Source organism: Pelobates fuscus, chromosome 6 (genome assembly GCF_036172605.1).
Source record: "Pelobates fuscus isolate aPelFus1 chromosome 6, aPelFus1.pri, whole genome shotgun sequence".
Classification (NCBI taxonomy): Eukaryota; Metazoa; Chordata; class Amphibia; order Anura; family Pelobatidae; genus Pelobates; species Pelobates fuscus.
The window spans coordinates 283,703,369-283,722,845 of record NC_086322.1 but is presented as its reverse complement, the minus strand read 5'-3'; the positions used below and the strand labels follow the sequence as shown (position 1 = coordinate 283,722,845).

General features: G+C 43.1%; 1 protein-coding gene across 1 annotated transcript; it reads right to left on the bottom strand.

Annotated features, from left to right (window-relative positions):
• Positions 1-51: 51 nt before the first annotated feature.
• On the bottom strand, positions 52-19,477 carry NMT1 (N-myristoyltransferase 1). The gene is made up of 12 exons (XM_063459318.1): positions 19,314-19,477; positions 14,615-14,705; positions 9,414-9,558; positions 7,244-7,362; positions 6,326-6,417; positions 5,978-6,094; positions 4,770-4,940; positions 3,934-4,042; positions 2,698-2,868; positions 2,359-2,526; positions 1,972-2,109; positions 52-416 (listed from the first exon to the last, which is right to left on the bottom strand). The coding sequence occupies exons 1-12, from the start codon at positions 19,421-19,423 to the stop codon at positions 396-398; spliced, it is 1,452 nt and encodes a 483-aa protein (XP_063315388.1). The 5' UTR covers positions 19,424-19,477; the 3' UTR covers positions 52-395.

Here is a 19,477-nt window from a genome sequence, read left to right as displayed (position 1 = left end):
AAACTAATCTCTTTAAACATAAAAAAAAAAATCAGACAACAATGTACATATATATATATAATATATATACTTTAATATTTAGCCACAACTCTTTTTCAATTCAGATGGCAGCAGGAAAGGAAGAGTGGGCGCAATGTTATATTCACAGCAGGGGGTAAAGAAGGGAGCGAACACTCCCTAAAAAAATCCTTAATTCAAGCCAGGCTAGCAGAAAACCCTGCTTTGCGCTTCCATAAGTCTGCATACATCAGTACAGTGTATTCCTTGGCTAAGCCTATGAAACCGTTCTCTGCTCCTTGGGGCTGCTTTCTCCAATGTCCAATCTCTGGCATGGGGAGCAGACGATGGACCATTTCACTCCCTGACCCCTTCAGGCATGGGGGGGGGGGGAAGGTTTATTGTAGAACCAGACCCACCTGCAGAGAGACAAGAGTGAGAGCGTGTTAAAATCTGAACAAAGAGACTGCACAGAGTAAGTGGTATGGAAGTAGTAAGGTATATGCAGCAATTCAAAGGGTTTCATCCTTATTTAATGTGTTGCACATTGAATACAAGTTGTCAGTGACACCTGTGTTATGGATTTTTTTTTTCTAATAGTGTTAAAAGGAAATCGATGAATTATTGTGAAAAGAATAAAAAAGTGTGGTGTACTCGCGCAAAAATAAAAAGGTTATTAAAGTGAAGTTTGTCGGGAATTCAAAGTGAATTTCCAATTTGAGGCCAGAATAACTAAATTGGAAAAAAATTCCGAGTCAGCTCCGCTTCCAGTTGAACTATTTTGAAATTCACTTTGAAGTCCCTATAGTTTTCACCTGAGTAAATAACACTCAGACTGAGCGCTTTTCTCCTTCCCAGAGTTAGAAGACCCCGATTTCTGAAGCCCCTTCCTGGTGAGGCAGGGCCCTGTCAAAGTGAATATAAATTGTAAGACTGAAATAGCTACACTGAACGGATATCAGACTTGGAGATTTTTTTTCTCTCATAGTCCTTCTAGTTTGACGTTAAAATTTAAATTCACTTAGAGTTTCTGGCAGTTCTCCCTTTAGTAAATAACACTCTTAATGTACAGGTGTCAGTAGCATTGAGGTCTAAAAAAAAAAAACAAAAAAAACAAAGAATGCATTAAGAAAAATAGGGGATCAATTGTATATAATATATATATATATATATATATATATATATATATATATATATATATACACATACACTTCTAAAACTACAATCTTGATGCTCACTTAAAGGGAAACTATAGGCTAGGGAGCCTATAGCGCCTTTCTTGCTCGCTCCTGAGCCTCCCCCCGCCGCAATGAAAGGGTTAAAATCTGTTTTGTCACTTACCTACATCCAGCGCTGATATTGCTTGGTGCCGTGTCAGGCTCCGTCCTCAGCCTTTGGGGACCTAATATGCATGCGCGTGAGTACTACCCCATAGTATAAAGCACTGCTGCAATGCTTTCCTACAGGGTTTTGGCTGACGCTAGATGTTCTCATGCACTGTGACCAAAAGTCGCCTAGCAACCTGGACATCCCTCGAGGTGGAGTTAATCTTGCAAGGTAGTTATTGCCGTTTCTCAATAACTGCAATAATTACCATTGTAGGGTTAAACGGACAGGGACAGTGCACCCAGCCCACATCGATGAGCTGGAGTGATCTGGGTGCCTATAGTTTCCCTTTAACCATGTAGAGCAACGATGCATTTCTCTCATAGGAAGGTATTCACTGGCACAGCAGCAGGTATCTTGGAGTTGTAGCTTAATTGACAGCTATCTATTGTAGAAGGCCAACAGCTGAAATAAAACTCACGTACAGCCGTAAGGTTGAAGAATATCAGGGGATTCTGCAGTTTATTGGTAAGGAACAGAAAAGGTAGACTCACGGAGCAATATAAATGCATAAATAATTTTAAAAAAAATAAAAAAAATGTTTAAATAGACAAATCCAAACTACAAATACTAGATAAAAATGAATACCTTCTCTGGTCCCATGCTGGGACATTTCCAATTATACAGGTAATACTGCAGATTTCCATCGCCTATGCCAAATTTCAATTTATCCAGGAAAGTTTTATTCTCCATTAAGTCCAGAGCATTAAATACATCAAAACCTTTCTGTGAAAAAAAAAAAAAAAAAAACGGAAAGGAAAAATAGAACGTGTTAAAGTCTGCTCATCAAATCTATGAACCCTACCAGTCTGCCTTTAAGTATTAAAGCAGATTAAGAGGAAAAGCAGAATCAAATCTCAATCTAACAGAATTGGCCAGCACGATTATACTGCACCCATCTACTAGAAACAAAGCAGTATGAGGGCATCTTCTACAATTTAGCTCGGTGTGAAGGCATAATCCATTGCTACTTACAGATCTGGCCAGTATGAGAGCATCATTCATGAGTTCCACCAGCGGAGTCTTGGAGTGGACATTGTAGAAGGAGTATGCAGCCTTCAGACTCCTGTGCATAGGATGGTTCATAATGGTGGACGGCAATGTGTAGAAGCTCAGGAAATCCGTCACCTCACCGTCCGGGGTCTGCGGGTTAGGAGAACACCAAAGTCAAGATGTAGGAGCCCAACCCCCTCACGTAATTTGTTCAGTATAGAAGACGAGGCAGAACTCGTCTGTATAATCCTTGACTGTGAGCAGGCTGATTATCAGATGAAAAGTTTTTAGGCCAAGTTCTGAGCCCCCTCCCAATATTACCTCCACAACAAAGGTGTCTATGATGTTTTCTCGTGGAAACAACCAGTGCTGCACTTCTTCCTCGTTCATGACAGGAGCCAAGTGAAACTGGGAGAGGTACTGACCCAGAAGCTTGTGCACGGCGGGGATATGGCGGAGTTCCATTGGCCGCAAACCGGGTGTTTTTGGTGCCTGGAATAAGAAGTGCGACAAATTTATCAAGTCTTTTTGTCCCCTACTCAAGATGCCATTTAATAAGCTTTTCCACTTTTCCAAGCTGAGGTTTCTCTAAGCTCTAATTTAGAAGGTTAAACTCATGATTGTGAGACAATAGGGGACATTATATAAAGTTTAGGTAAAAGAAACCTATGAATTAAACACTTTTTTTCCCCCTTCTTCTTTCGGTATCTATAAGAACTTTCTTCTGTTTACACCGAAACGAACCCAGAAGCATTCAAGTTAGAGCCAACTCATTAGCTCCAACACGGAGTGTTTTAATTTGAGGTTCTGGGATTTAATATACATCTATACTGAATGAACTATGTATATTGTATTTGTTTTTGAAGAAATAGGTACACAGATATTGGACTACAACAACATTACACAATTGGTATAAGGTTTTAGAAATAGCACTTCACTTCAGATTTGTATATTTTCCTGCTTATGCCTGTTGTCATGTTCTCTATTGTATTAATTGCATGTATTAAAGCTCTCCTTAGTATTTCAGAAGTGGACCCAGTGTGCCAGAGAGGTATTGACTAAACCTCACTGAGGAGCCCCTAAAAAAAAGTCTGAAGTGATCATCCTGACTTGCCTCTCTCAACCAGTGGGAGCTTCCCAGTATTTTAAACCTGGACTGCCCTGGGGCAATGGGAATAGGGTTAATGGCACAAGCGAGACCCGAGCAGGGTCTAACCAAAGGGCAGCTTCTCTGAAATTTTTTTGTTCTTAGAGTGCTCATATTCTCAGATTTGTGGAAAAGATTACATCCTCTCATCTGATCATCATGTACTGTCATGTTTAGTCTATGAAGAAAAAGCAAGAACGTTTGCAATGTTTCCAAAGTAACTAAGCTCTTAAAATGAATATTTACATAGTATGTTTTCCTATTTGAAAGTGTTACTAATTACACTTCAGCGGATTTCCCAAAACTCCACAATAATGACCCAAGACAAATACTAGTGAGCATACATGTGATTACAAATCCCTTTTTTTTGCTTGGTACCCATGACCAGAATGAGGTCAAATTACACTCACCTCTGGCAGCCGGTAAAGCTTCATGGTCCTCTGCATGGTCATGTTGCGGCTCAAATGGGAGAACTTGACTTCTATCAGTTTGCGGGGGTTTAATGATCTGTGCCAGTACCTGTGGGACCAAGAGAGGGAAGTGGGTACTTGTTATGTGCAGGCCTGGGAAGGGCAAGAAAATGATGCTGCTTATACAAAACCAATAGATATTCTAGTACTCTTATATGGGATCTGTCTCATGAACGCCTCTTTAGAAACCTAACAAACTTGTTTTAAATAAGTCTATAAACATTATATCATTTCAAGTCAATCTAATCTAGCCAAGTTGTTGGGTGGGAGGGGGTCTCTTTCTACACAATTGCATATTTTTAATATTTACAACACACCCTGTGTCTTGGCACAACAGCAAGGGAAAATTCCACCAGTTTTTTTTTGTTTTTTTTTTAAAACAAACAGTTCAAGAAGAAGGCCTATTGGTCTGTCTCTCTGCTGCTGCTCACGTAATTTTGGAAAATAATTTCTGCATTAACCAGTCTGTCTTTGGAGAAACACTGACAGGATAAGAACACTGGTAATTAATTAACCCAGTGGTCTCCGCTTGTGATTGCCATAAAAGTTGGATGGGCTCATACAAAAGTCCACTTCTGATTAGCCTAGCAGCAGGTGAGGGCTGGACTGTAGACTCCAGGAGAGCCCTTGTACTTGCCAATCCACTCCGTCCAACGTGCTTACACATCAAAAATGATATCTACCCTGACAGCTGAGAATCATGGGAAATATAGTTCAAAAACCATCTGCAGTGACCTGGCTAATACTGGTGTTTATAGACGTATACAACACTGTACCTGCACGTGCCCACAGGTTTCGGCAAAACGACTCCAGCGGTGTAAACTGCTTGAAAGATTCCCTCCATGTGGACACGGCGTGTGATTTCACGGATCAGGACTGGAGCCACTCTCTTGGCACGTAGCTTCTTGTGGACACAAAGAAAGTTTATCTCAACCATTTTCTTTGTTCTAGATATAGAAAGGGAAGAAGCTGGTCAGAGTTCAGAATGGCAAACAGCAGAGGAATTCTGACTGGCTTAAACTCTCATGCCCATATGTATAAAATCAGGGCCAGTTTAAAGATGCCCTGTTCAAATCTGGTAGCGCTTGCCCTCAATGCCCACTTACCCATCATTATTGAAATTTAAAATAAAAGTGAAATTTTAAAATAAATACAAATATGACCATATCAATCTCAGATACATTCCATGATTTGATTTTTCAATGAAATATTCATACATTGTTTTTACTATTAATATAGAATTTTAATAAATGATATAGAAAATGCATTAAGGGGTTAACCCCAAGCACCATGACCACTTCAGAGATTTGCAGTGGTCATGGTGCTTGGAGTCTGTACATGCAGCGCTTCCGTCCATACAGAAGCCAGAGGATGTTAGCCTGACTGCAGAGAAGATGCGGTTCTTGGCTGAATCCGGGTAATAAAAATTGTAGAGGGGAATTGTAATAATTTGTGAACTGGGGTGGGTGTTCAGCATCAAAAAAGCTGCAGACCACACATGTGCAGTCCACAGCTCAGCTCCATTATTGCGGCTGTGATTGTTGCAAAATAGCTTTTGCTATAGCCCACGTTCAGAAATCTTTAGTTTACAACACCGCACACAGCATCATGGGAGTAACAAATCTAACAACTCAAAGCTAATTTATTTGTCTCTTAAGTGACCGTTTCCCTTTTAAACTACACCATATGACCAGACACTCAACATTCAGCTACATAGTCAACCATCAGAACAGATGTTTCGATGTGCAGCGCTTACAAAATCATCCATACACGACGATAGCATAATTGCAAGTCTACAATGTGTAGGGGAAAAAAGTTAATTTCTATAGAACAGAAGGAGGATGCAGCCGACGCTCCTTTCTACACTGTGACGCAGGATCAAATTAGAACCTATACTGTGGTTTTAAACTAGAAAACGGTTTTAATTTTACCATAATACTGCCATTTATCTACTATACAAAGCAGACAATAAACTGATACTTACAAGTCATAGATCTGCATTGTTGCTGGGATGGCACTAATAAACCCCACTAGTTTCTTGCTGGTGATAACTCTCACTCCACAATGCCACTGGGGAAGCCATCCAGGGGGTCTTAGGGCCCTGGAGAAACAGCCATGGGAGGGGAGAAAATAATTAGTCTTAAGCAAACACATCCAGAATTCTACAGACACACAGGGGCCACAAAGAAAGTAGAAAAGGTAAAAGGATAGAAGCACAATGGGTAAGATGATAGAAGCACTCAGAGAAAGAACAAAACAAGAACTGGAAAACATAGATGGAGGTAAGAGACCCTTACACAAACAGGGAGGAATGAGAGACCTGCAAACTCACCAGAGCAGGAACTCGGGAGAGTAGTCAAAACGGAACATGTTATCGTCATCCTCGACGTAGTTCTCATTGAGCAAAGTGTACAGCTCTTTCAGCTGAGGGGATCGAGAGAGAGAAGGGGTGAGAGAGGAGAAAAAGAAAGGGGCTGAGAGAAAGAATAATAAGAGAAGTGGGTAGAAGAGCAAGAGATGGCTCACACAAAATAAATAATGAATGTTGAGGATTGGAGTCACTCATCCACCTCTTCACGAAAAGAAACAAGTGCAGCATACAGTACAGACAAAATCCAAGAGCTATTGCATAGATACGTACATCAAATGGACAGAAATGACTAACCGAAGAAGAATAAAGCAGAGGTGTTGTCGCTTAACATCCTGTTTAAAGTAATGCAATCATGGGTCTCTCACTTAAATCCCCCAACTCACATCATGCAACATAAATGAAATGAGTAATAATGACGTCTGGAGGGTCGCTTGAAAATTAGATAAATTAGATCATATTGTAGAAAACAAATTCACAATAAATGTTTTTTTTTTGTTTTTTTTAAACATACACCCCAAGCAGAGTCATAACTCAGGAGCTATTTATACACGGTGAGTCCAATATAAAATATGCTCCATCACACACACTTCCTTTATCTTCATGATCGGCACAAGTCCTTCCGTTAGGCTTTCTACCACACTGTACTCCTATTTGTCTATGATGAACACAAATACATTGTTCCTTAGTTCATTTCATTCTTGGACTCTTGCCATCCTATTACTTATGTATCTACAGATAATGAAGATTTGCATTGTCTTTATTCACTTCTCTGCCTTAGTATAGAAGTGATTCCTACTCCTTTTTTTTTCGTTTGTTAGGTGGGTGATGGAGGCACGCTATCATTGCCCCTCTGTAAATTGTACTTTTTGTCTCACTTACCACTGCCCTGTCGCCCAGATCTAGGGCATCCCAGGTGAAGCCTGGTGGCAGAGTGTATGGTTCCTGCCGAATATTATCCTTATCAGGCTCGATGGGACCATGTGAACTCACCACCTCCCCTGCAGAACAAAGGGATATACAGTTATTACAGAAACATTAGACGGAATTTAAAGTCACTAGATTTAGTTCAAAAGATAAAACAAAGGGGGGCGGAGCCTAGCATCCAGGCTGAGCGGTTGTGCTGAACCTCAGCTCCCGCTCTATTATGCACTTTCCAGGGGAAAATCCCCTAAAAGTCGGCACAGCCGCACACTGGAGTGAGGCTACCATGACTGGGATACCCGGGATGACCCGATAACATACCCTGAGGCCTAACGGAGATCGAGCAGCGGGGAGACGGCTGCTCCCCGCGCTGACTGCCATGGGCACAGACCCCTCGGGGTTACCACCATCGCGCCCCCCCCCCCCCCCCGGACCGATGGGGGTCATCTCGGTCCACACCAAGCGACAGGAGGGGCGGTCACAAGCTGCACCCACAACTCGACAAACCGCAGCACAAGGGCAGCCGAACACATGGCGTACCCAAAATGGCAGCGACAAGCACGACATGCGAGCCAAACTGCATACCTGAGACAGAGATCCACAGCGATGTACAGCGGCGTCTAGAAGCTGATTTTGCCCGATTTTGGCACAGACTAAACAAATCGCTGCAAACACCGCAGGCACGCTCGCACACCCTGACAGGTACGAGCAAGTTGAACTGTACCCACGGGGAAAAGAGAAAGGTACCACAGCAAGGGCAGACAGAACGCAAGAAAGGAGATGGGAACGGGGAGGGGGGGGAAGAGGTGCCCCATTCCGGGCAAAGCAATTGTCCCCAAGCTAGCCACACAAACACAGCCCGTCCAGGCCGAGGGCCGTGAGGAAATTGCCTCCGCAGCATCAACCACCCTGCAGGAGGACTGCCCGCCACAGGCGGCGAAGGAACACCGGCTCCACCGGCACCCGACATGGGAATGCCTCTAACTCTCAGAGCCCTCGAGTCAGTGGTCTGAAGATGCCACCCTTCGCAAGAGCCTGGGGCTTGAGGGGGTCCTCGCCCCGCGATTGCCGCACCAAAGCCTTCTGCCTTCCCACCCCTGAAGACAAATTGCCACGAACCGGCATGGGCTGAAAGGGACTGAAGGCAGACACGCAGCTCTCCTTAACTTGCTCCTCTTGTTTTCTTTTATTTCTTAATTTTTTAACCATGACACGTTATACTTTCAATTGTTGTCCTTAATGACCTACTGCTAAGCTTATTATGATCACACAACACAAGCAATGCACTAAGACATGCTTTAGCCTGCTTGACTCAGTATTAGCATTTACCTTGTTTAGAAATGTAATGTTCTTGTGAATTAAGACAAGCCTACCTAGCTATTTTTTCCGATTGACATAAACTGCCTGAATAATCTAATATAGCCTGCACTGCAGATTGAGGCCAGCATGCTCTGCTACACCTAGATGTCCGTAATTATCATTTTTGCGTTAAGCTTAAGCTCATGTTTTACGCGGATATCTCCCATTTCTACCCACAACCTGCAGGGAAACCGTTACTCACAACACATAGAGCCAGTACATCGCATAATACAACCTAAGACTCAGCCTGTAATAAGTGACCATCATCCTTTTATTTCACATTTTAAGCTGTGCTGACACTGCCTCCCCACTGTTCCACATCGCTATATAGCATAGCCAGTTGTTCTTAGTTTGACTAACATGTTCACTATATATAAACTCGTGACTTCTATACATACCTACCTAGCATGTTCCAAACTTGATCCTCTTGTATTTAAAAATAAAAAATTGTGCACTGTTCCTATATACCCCATTGTTACCTATATTTTGAACTACGCAAGTGGAATGCCTTTGGGGTACCACATGCACGTATGTTATCCTAATATGCACTGCAAAAATTAAAAATTTAAAAAAGGATAAAACAAATTCTAATTGACAGTAAGCTAACCTTGGGTTTTATATATTGATTATATCCACGCACGCACAAAAAAAACCTTGAAGACAGAGATACCTTCTGGAAGCCCAATTACAAAACAGAAATTTATACCTTACACAGACATATGTATCCAAAGTTATATTTATTAAGGAGGGTTGCATATTTGGTTCCTACCTAACTTGGGGACAGGCTGAGTGTCCCAGAACTGGTAGCTTCTCTTGCTGGCCTCTTCCATTGTCTTAGCTGGCCCTTGGCCCACAGAGAACAATTCAATCGCCTTCTGAATTTCCTGGATTTTCTCAGCAGGCAGTGTGCTCACCTAGAGATTGAAAAAGGAAAGGAAAGAGGTGAATTCTGCTCTGTTTTCTCAAGGAACTTATTTAGTCTGACAGTAAGAGTCCAAGATTTTCTGGATAACAGCAGTGATGGTTAAGGTCTGCACTCTAGAACCAGGGACAAACCATCATTGAGTCCCTCCTTTATAAACAATTCATCCCACTGTTATTTACATAATCTTAATAAAATCCATTTGTGACTAACTTATGCCATTACATTTTTTTTTGTGGCTTTCTTTTCTACACACACACACACATTCTTGGTACCCTAGTGTATATAAGGGGTAAGTGTTATTCACAACTTTTTGTTGTTTGTTGGTGGGTTTTATCACCTAAACTTTTTGTTTGTTTTTGATATTTTTGTATTTGTGGAATCCTGGGGAGTGTTCAAAGAGTTTTATAACTACTACCTATTGATCCATTCACACAGAATCGTTTTAATATCCTTTATAAAAAATAAAAAAAAAATAGTATTAAAAACAAAAACTGCACATTAGCGATGCCAGACAAACACGACCATGACACTTAATGTCACCTCCCTAAATGTTAAGGGATTAAACTCCCCCAAAAAGAGAGACGCCTAATGTTTCGTGACTTGAAGTGCATGCATCCAGACATTGCCTTTATACAGGAATCCCATCTGCCCAAACACGCCAGTCGCTCTCAGGGACCGCACATTCAACACTGTATATAAGGCCAGGGCCGTCAACAAACGCAATTGTGTAGCAATCCTGCTCCGGCATGACTGCCCTTTCAGGGTCTCAGCCGTCGAGGGAGACCGCAACGGCAGATACATTATCCTCACAGGCACACTAAACACGCAAGTCCTACATCTCAAATGTATACGCTCCTAATACCCCAGAGAGAGATTTCTGGAAAGTATTGGAGGAGAAGGTTCAATCCCTCTCGCATGGCATACAGGTCCTAGGCGTCGATTTTAATGCGGCTCCGTGCCCAGCCGCGGACAGAAGCGCGAAGGCAGGGAACCGCGCTGACAGGGCAGGGGCGCTCCGGATAAAGCATTACATAAATTTATCAGAGCAACGGGACTCAGACATCTGGAGGGCGCAGCACCCCGGAGACACTGACTACACCTTCTTTTCGGCCCCCCACCACACATACTCTCGAATAGATCTGTTCCTGGTAAATAGCGCCGCCGTACCCAAAGTCGCACGCACCAGCATCGGACCTATCACCTGGTCGGACCATGCGGATATACACTTAAGCACATAGGGACAGCCCCTCCATGGACGTGGAGTCTCAACACCTCCCTACTAAACGACCCCATGGCAGTGACCTACATTAAGGAGAATCTGTCCTTCTATTTTACCACTAATGACTCCCCCGACATAGCCAAGGGCACACTCTGGGCCGCGCATAAAGCGGTGATCAGAGGCTCGTTTATCCAACTTGCCACCCACAAGAAAAAAGCCAAAACGAAACACCTGCGAGAACTAATGGAAGCCTTCCGAACTAGGGAACAGCGCCACAAGACTTCCCCCACAGAGACCACACTCGCACAACTTGACACGACTAGGCGGGCCGTAAGGGAGGTTCTTTTAGACGACGCAGCCCGCAGCCTCCTCTGGTCCAAACGGACCTTCTACGAGAAGGCGAATAAGATGGACACTCTCTTGGCCCGCACCCCAAGACTGAGACAAGCACGACACCATATTACCTCACTGAAACACCCGGACGGAACCACAAAGACAGCCCCAACTGACAAAGCCTCGATCTTTACCGAGTTTTACAAGTCCCTCTACAATCACTCACCAACCAATGCACCACAACGGGCGAGCGAGATCGTAATGACCACTGCCTTCCTACGACAGTTAGACCTACCCAGACTGTCCCCGGAGGAGACAGCCGTTCTCGACTCCGAGATCACGACAGACGAAGTAGATAGAGCCATCTCAAAACTCCATGGTAATAAAGCCCCAGGCCCGGACGGACTAGGCGGCAGCTACTATAAAACTTTTAGAGAAACATTGACCCCCCCCCACCTGACGAACGTATTCAATGACTTTCGGACGGGGGGCCTCCCGGACGGGGACCTCACTTTAGCCGACATAGTACTGATCCCAAAACCAGGTAAGGACCCGCAACACCCAGGGAACTACAGCCCAATATCACTTATTAATCACGATGCGAAACTGCTAGCCAAAATATTGGCAGAAAGACTTAACCCCTTCCTTTGCAAACTCATAGATGCCGACCAAGTGGGTTTCATCCCAGGGAGACAATTATTCGAAAACACGCGCAAGAATTACGACATCATCTGGCGACAACACAAAAATAAGACCCCCACCCTCATAGTTACACTCGATGCTGAAAAAACTTTCGACAGGGTGAAATGGCCGTATATGTTTACCCTCCTCGGCCACCTGGGGCTCCCAGATACATTCATTGCGACAATACGAGCACTATACCATGGGGTCTCGGCACAGGTACGCATCCCTGGGACCCACTCGCGCCCTTTCCCACTGTCCAATGGTATGAGACAGGGCTGCCCGCTGTCCCCCCTCTTATTTGCTCTGGTACTAGAACAACTCCTACAGGCACTACGCAAACATCCCGATATTCAGGGAGTAACAGTTCGAGGACGGGAGTTCCTTGTCTCGGCATACGCCGATGATGTCCTCCTCTCCCTCATATATCCGGTCACCTCAATGAGGACGGTACAGGAGACCCTAGCACTATTTAGCCCACTCTCGGGATACAAACACAACATGTCCAAGTCCAGCGCCTTACCTATAGGGCTATTGCCAGACGTAATAACACACATACACAGAGCTCATGGCATCCATATAGCAACACAATCATTCACATATTTGGGAGTCCAATTGACTGCCGACCCATCCAAGATGCACGAATACAACTACCCTCCCCTGATAGCCACCCTAATTCGAGACATGGAGAATTTGGTCGATAAGCCCATCTCATGGATGGGCCGGATTCACTCCATTAAAATGAACGTTCTCCCTAGGATGCTCTTTCTATTTCAAGCCCTCCCACTCGCAAAAACAGACCTGGCCCACCTAAAAAGAGCCATTGGCAATTTTATATGGCAAAACAAAAGACACCGGGTTTCGAGACACACACTATACCGCCCAAAACAAACGGGAGGTTTAGGCCTTCCCAATTTACATAATTACTACTTTGCAGCCCAGCTGGCCCAGATTGTGATGTGGCACTCCCCAATGGACATGAGAAAATGGGTAGAACTGGAAACTCTTCTTATGGGAGCTGACCTCCCACAATACTTTATTTGGGTACCAAAGGATCTCAGACCCATACTACTACAGCCTGCCCTGCCATCACAAACTCCATTCATATTTGGGATCAAGCAACTCAGAAATACCGACTATCATCCTCCCCTTCTCCCCTCATGCCCTACCTCAGAAACAGGGCCTTCCCGCCCGGTTTGGTGGCACAAGCCTTCAGAAACATTGAACATACTGGCCTACAGAGAGCCTGCCAACTATATGTGGAAGGATCCATCACCCCATTTGACACAATAAAGCAGGGACACCACTTAACCCCGGCCGACTTTTTCAGGTACCTCCAGATCGCAGACTACGCTAGGCAACCGCACACAAAAAAGGCCGCTCTCACAACCCCCCACCTTCTTTGAAAACATATGTCTCAAAACTCAATCTCCTAAAGGCCTCATCACACTGTTATATGCGCACATATGCTCAGAAACCAAAGAATGGGGCAACCTTACATACACTGACCAATGGGAAAGGGACCTAGGTGAGGTATTAGAAGGAGTGGAGTGGCAGGATATCTGGGAGACGGCAGCTACATCATCCATTTGCGTGTCTATGCAGGAACAGTCCTTTAAGACCCTCTTTAGATGGTATACCACCCCAATACAACTCCACCGCATGCGAAAGACACCCACTGATCTATGTTGGAGGAACTGTGGCCTTAGGGGCACATACCTCCACATGTGGTGGGAATGCTCCATCATCCGCACGTTCTGGGAAGACGTTAGAGACATACTGGGTCAGTTATTCAAGAGGGCACCCGCCCTAGACCCCTAGACATACCTCCTAGGCAGGCCAATAGACGACTGGCCCAAATACGACCTAAAACTATTCAACAAAATCACACTGGCAGCCAGACGGCTTTTGAGAAAACGTGGGGACGCTGGAAAGAATGCCCCTTGGCAGAGTGACTGACCCAACGTTGTGTAGAAAGTGGGGCCGCAGCCCGGGGGGTTCTGGAACTGCGGACCCCGCAGGGGAGAGGCGCTGGTTGGCTCCTTGTTCCCCATCAATTGTTCTGACACGCACGCACACTTTTCTTAACACCCAGAACAAGTGTAAAGATCTGTTTTAATTAGCAGCTATTTTTAATTTTGTCTTTTCTAGTTTACTTTTTTTTTAACTTGATATGTGTATTTGAATTCACGCTTCCTCGATCCTCTTGTTAACCTTTTTGTCTGCCATGTCATCTTATCATCCACTTCACTGCTATTAACTTTGTTTAGTGAGAGGGCTTTTAGGGATTTTAGGAAAGACAATGGCAGATAGTATAACACAGAGGGTGAAGCACAGAGACACTACGAGTAAACATGCTAGTGAAATTTGGAGTTAGCTACTGCAAAACAAAAATAAAGTGGCTGTAGGCTTGTAGTATTGTGGGGGGGGGTTGTGACATTTGGAAACAAGGGGACTAATGAGACTGAGAAGGTAGGTTTCTATTAGATGGGACTGATACGAAGAGTGCCAATCTGGTGAAACACCAAGTGTTAGTGCAGTGGGGTGGCACTTATATCAGCACAAAGCTACAAGTCAATGGAACAATGTATTGTCGAGTGACTTGGATCACAGCCATTTCTCTCTTCATAAACAACCTGCCAGGGAACTTTACCAAACACTGCCCACTGCAGATGCCTCTGCCCAGTTTGTTTGTTTAATGAATAAATATCTTCAGGCACTTACTTTGTGCATGCGCATACAACAAAACAAATCATAAAGAGACAAAAAACAAAACAAAAAAACAACACAACTTTGAGCAACTACATGTTACCTGAGCCTCAGAAGTCTCCAACTTGTCCACTACTTTTTCTTTCTTGCGTTTCTGTTTCTTTTTCTTCTTAACACCGCTCTCATCCCCCACACTGAAACAGAAGACTTTATTAGTTAAATATAGTTTATACTACTGTACATTATACTATGTGCTTATAATGTCCAGAAACCCATCTAGGAGTACCCTCCTCCCATGTGAGGGTGTGAAAGGTGAGTATTGCTCACCTTTAAGCCCACGCCGATCTCTTCACTGCGACTCCACTTCATTGGCAGAAATCAATGTCAATGCTGATGATCTCAGCCAATTCAATGTGCATGCCGTTCAGTGCCAATCAAGTGGAGCAGCATGCCATCTATTAAAGAGTTTTACTCGATTATAGCAGAGAAAGCACCTCTGGTGACTATCTTCCTGACAACTACTAGAGGCGTGATAACCCTGCCGAACTGCAATGTTTCACACTGCAGGCTCAAAGGACAAAGGGCATTGCACCCAGACCACTACACTGACATTAAGTGGTCTGAGTGCCTTTAATGCTTCCACATGTGTGCATATCACCCGGCAGTAATTTAAGCAAGGATTCTCTGTGATCTCATAATTTTCAAGCCCTGATATATTATTTTACATAAACGCACACACATAATCAAGTCTGTACAAGTAAAGCATGGATAATGTAGCAAATCAAGTGTAATTTGCCCACAGCATCAGGATATCAACGGATAGGAGATACAGTGTTAAAGCAGAAAGAAGGGGCTTATGCGTGAAACATACCTGTTAATCCTATTAGAGCCTCTGAGCTGGGAGGGTGTGACACAGACCTATTTAAAGACCTATTGCATGTGACAGATGCAGTGAGAGATGGTGCCAGAGAGATACAGGGGGTATCAGCTGTTTGGGCTCTAGCCACATGTTTGAAGAGTGGGTGGAATCAAGCATTGAAGAAAATGGTAATTCAGTTCATTCAGTGTACATGAATAGATAGATTCTTTAAACAAAGCGGAAAAGATGAATTTCCTGGGAGTAAATGGTCTCTTGTGATAGAATCCATGCCTTTACAAATCAGGAGGGGAGTTAGCTAATCAGATCAATATGTTAAATAGGAACTGTAACTTCTACGTATTAAAGGAACACTAGAGTGCTATGTATACAAATATATATCCCTAATGCTAGTGTCATAATCACTATATAGATATCCCCCCTCCCCCATATGAAGTTAAGCGATTTACTTAGGGACACTACAGGCCCATTGGAGTGGTCTGGGTGCCAACTCCCACTACCCTTAACCCTGCAAGTGTAATTATTGCAGTTTTTTATAAACTGCAATAATTACCTTGCAGGGTTAACTCCTCCTCTAGTGGCTGTCTACTACTCCGTGTCTATAGCACAGGTTTTCTGTGCTAGAGTGTCGCTGGACGTCCTCACGCTGTGTGAGGACCTCCAGCGTCGCTCAATTCCCCATAGGAAAGCATTGAAAATAATATTCAATGCTTTCCTATGGAGAGCTCTAATGCGCATGCGCGGCATTGCCACGCATGTGCATTAAGTCTCCCCGGCCGGCGGGATCAGTCTCACCCACCGGCTGACGTAAGGAAGGGGAGGAGCGGCGGCAACTCGAAACCACCGCCGAGGGACATTGGCGGGGGTCTCAGGTAAGTGACTGAAGGAGTTTTCACCCCTTCAGCAACTGGGAATGGGAGGTGGGAGGGGACCTGCAGTGCCAGGAAAACTGATTGTTTTCCTGGCACTGGAGTGTCCCTTTAACCCTACGCAGTTCTGGACTATGTACAGCTGACCCTTCTCCCCAGCTTAGATCAACAATTCTGATTATCTCTGCCAATCCAATGCTTACCCATAGGAGGCTAGTGTGCATATGTGGAATATCCCCTCACTGTGCCAAATAGGTATCTCCTTACAGAGTCAACACATCTCTATAGTGAGCGCAATCTCTGCAAGACTCCATCCAGGAAATCCCTCTAGTTGCTGTTGCGGTGTCAGCCACTAGGGGTGACCTTAGAATAGGCAGCATTTATACTGCTGAGATTGCATGCAGTGACAGGCTATTTTACCCAGAACCACTTCATTAACCTGTAGTGGGTCTGGTGCATATAGAGTCCACTTAATGTTATGTTTACCTAGTCCCTATATTATCTATCTATAGATAGATATTTAGATAGCCATGTTGGCTCACTGTCAATCACGGTTATTAGTGTGATACTTTGCACCTGTTATATGGAACAGAGAGTACATATACAAAGGAGAAGAAACAAAACAATGTTGTTTCCTCAAATTTTGCAGTCCAACACAACTGTATGCCCTGGCTGTACCAGGATTAAACTACATTGTGACTCAGACAAAAATCAAATATCACATTAACAACAGACTAAGGAAATACTAACATTAAAATGGTGTGCCTTGTTCTAGTTAGATTACAGGACCCCCTTAAAAATAAAAAAAAATAAAAACAATTCCCTGTAATCCAGTACAAGAACAGTCTTGTAATTGCAGCTGATTCGCCTTCTCGATTAGATCCATGCAATGCTTTTCACGGACAGGCAAATAATAAGGCTAGGAATGGTAGATATTTCTTTTTTTCCCCCATATATATACCCTCCCATTGACTTCAGATATCAAAGATAATGGCTGACCTATATCTCGTGCTGTGTGCAGTAGATACCTAATGATAATTCTACGCTCACACAAACAAAGTTTCTGGATGACCAAGAAGATATGAGATCACAGAACAATGGTTTAAAGTTTGGAAATAAATGCCTTTCAGGAGTTCTGGAGAATGGTTGTCACGCCATTTTATCTAAATACATTTGGGGTATTGCCGCACATATCAATGCTGTTTATTTGGTAATATTTTACACAAAGATAATAAGATCCGAATACGAAGAATCCTGCTGAAATATTCTCTTATCAGCTGCACATTGTGCTAGAAAGTGTTTAGATAAACAGTAATGTGAATATTAATATTTCTCTGTCATTTTCAGGCGTTTCGACACAAAAGATAACGAACTAGCTCAGCATTCTTGCAATCTATCCCACCCGCAAAGCATTGTGGGAGAGACGGCAAATGATTGTGCGCACACACAAACAGCATTTAAACAAGGCTACTCATACAACCATCTTTGTCAAGTGTTATAAGTATTTTAAAAAGCTACTTTCCTATAAAAAGGGTGTCAAATTCAGTCCATGGGCACCATAACACATGAACAGTTTTAGGCTTCTAATTTACAACACGCAAGTTACCAATTAAAATTATACAACGCTGAACAATGCTCTAGTCTAGGCACTAACAATTCAGAACGACAGCCCTGCTTTTGAGATTGAGAAAATTCTACCCAGTACTGAAATTCTGTGAAGTATTCAATTTCCTGAACTGACAACCAAAAGGCCAAGATGACATGTGGACGACATGGGACCTGCATTAAAAAAAAAAAAAAGAACACACACATACATGTGCTCAGCAGAGGAAGCAGCAAATGTGCTGGAAAATGCCCTTTCTAAACAGGGAACAAAGAAAGAGGAAATGTGATCGTGTATGTGACAGTGTAAAAAGAAGCCAATATTACTGGATATTTCACAATTCAGCAACACCGCATAGGAGAGTACTTTATTCTGCTGTGACATAAATGTGTGTGGGACCCCCACTAATAAAGACTCAACAAGGAAATGCCTAGCATCCCCACAAGGATAGTGAAATATAGGACGCCACAGTGAAATAATGGCCAAATACTACCCATACAATTACCAAGAGGGAAGTACTGGCCTGCACTTATCGTAATGTAATAAGCAAGTCATAAATAATGTATCCTGGTGCTAAGCATACTGTGCTCACACGCTATTGGAGATGCCAGGATATGGGCATGAAACCAAAACAGTTTATCTGGATATGATCAATACTAATTGCAGCTTTAGTAAAGCCTAGAATTAACTGTATTGAAAGATTATACGAGGAGGATTTTATAAGAATAATCTTTTCTTATAGCACTGCTATAAAAAAAAAAATCAAAATCAATTGTGTTTCTCTATTTTACATTTTTGACTGTGGACACAATAGGAAGAGCCATTTGTTGATTTATCTGAAAGGCAGTCATTTTACTGTATGACAGAGAAATAATGTTCTATGTAGTATTAATAAAATAACTTTATATACAGTCTGCAGTAATGATATTATAATAAACATTTAATTTAATTATTTTATTGCATTATCTAATAATGCAGAAATTATATATATATATATATATATTTTTTTTTTTGTATTGTCTATTTTTCTGCAGGCAATAGTATTCCATATTACTGATGGTGATATTTTTCCTCCATTTAAACCAGTGGCTAGTAATAATCATTATTTAAATTTATTATTTTATTACATTATCTAATAATACAGAATATATATATATATATTTAATTTTTATTATGTCTATTTTGCTGTAGGCAATAAATAGTATTCCATATTATTGAAGGTGATATTTTTCCTCCATTTAAACCAGTGGCTAGTTATAATCATGCAAAATCTGCACTATAAACCCTGATCCCAAAGTGACAGGTGCCAGGACCAATCAGATCACGGGATCGCCTCTCTCTCCACCAATCAGTGAGGAGGAGAGGCGGGTTTACTGTGCTGTAAGAACACGGTGGGTGACAATGTTGGGGCTGGGAGGACCGGGGGTCTCACACGGGGAAGGCGAGTCGTTACCCCCGGTTGTAGCTGTGTTTTTCCTCATTCTCGCAGTCGCTGCAGTGCCCGTGGCCGTTCTCGTCCTCCTCCAGCCGCTCGCCCGCTGCTGTCTCACTCTGGTCCGCCATCTTTAATCCAAAGCCGGGTAAGGTGGAGGGCGGCGGACTGCTATTGGCTGCCCG

Bases quoted from the DNA above. Each gene is read 5' to 3' on its own strand.
- NMT1 (XM_063459318.1), bottom strand. From the start codon at position 19,423: ATGGCGGACCAGAGTGAGACAGCAGCGGGCGAGCGGCTGGAGGAGGAC. The intron at 6,418-7,243 runs GTAAGTGAGACA...CGATCCCCTCAG, and splicing joins ATCTGGGCGACAGGGCAGTG to CTGAAAGAGCTGTACACTTT. The intron at 6,095-6,325 runs GTGAGTTTGCAG...CTGTTTCTCCAG, and splicing joins TCTCCCGAGTTCCTGCTCTG to GGCCCTAAGACCCCCTGGAT.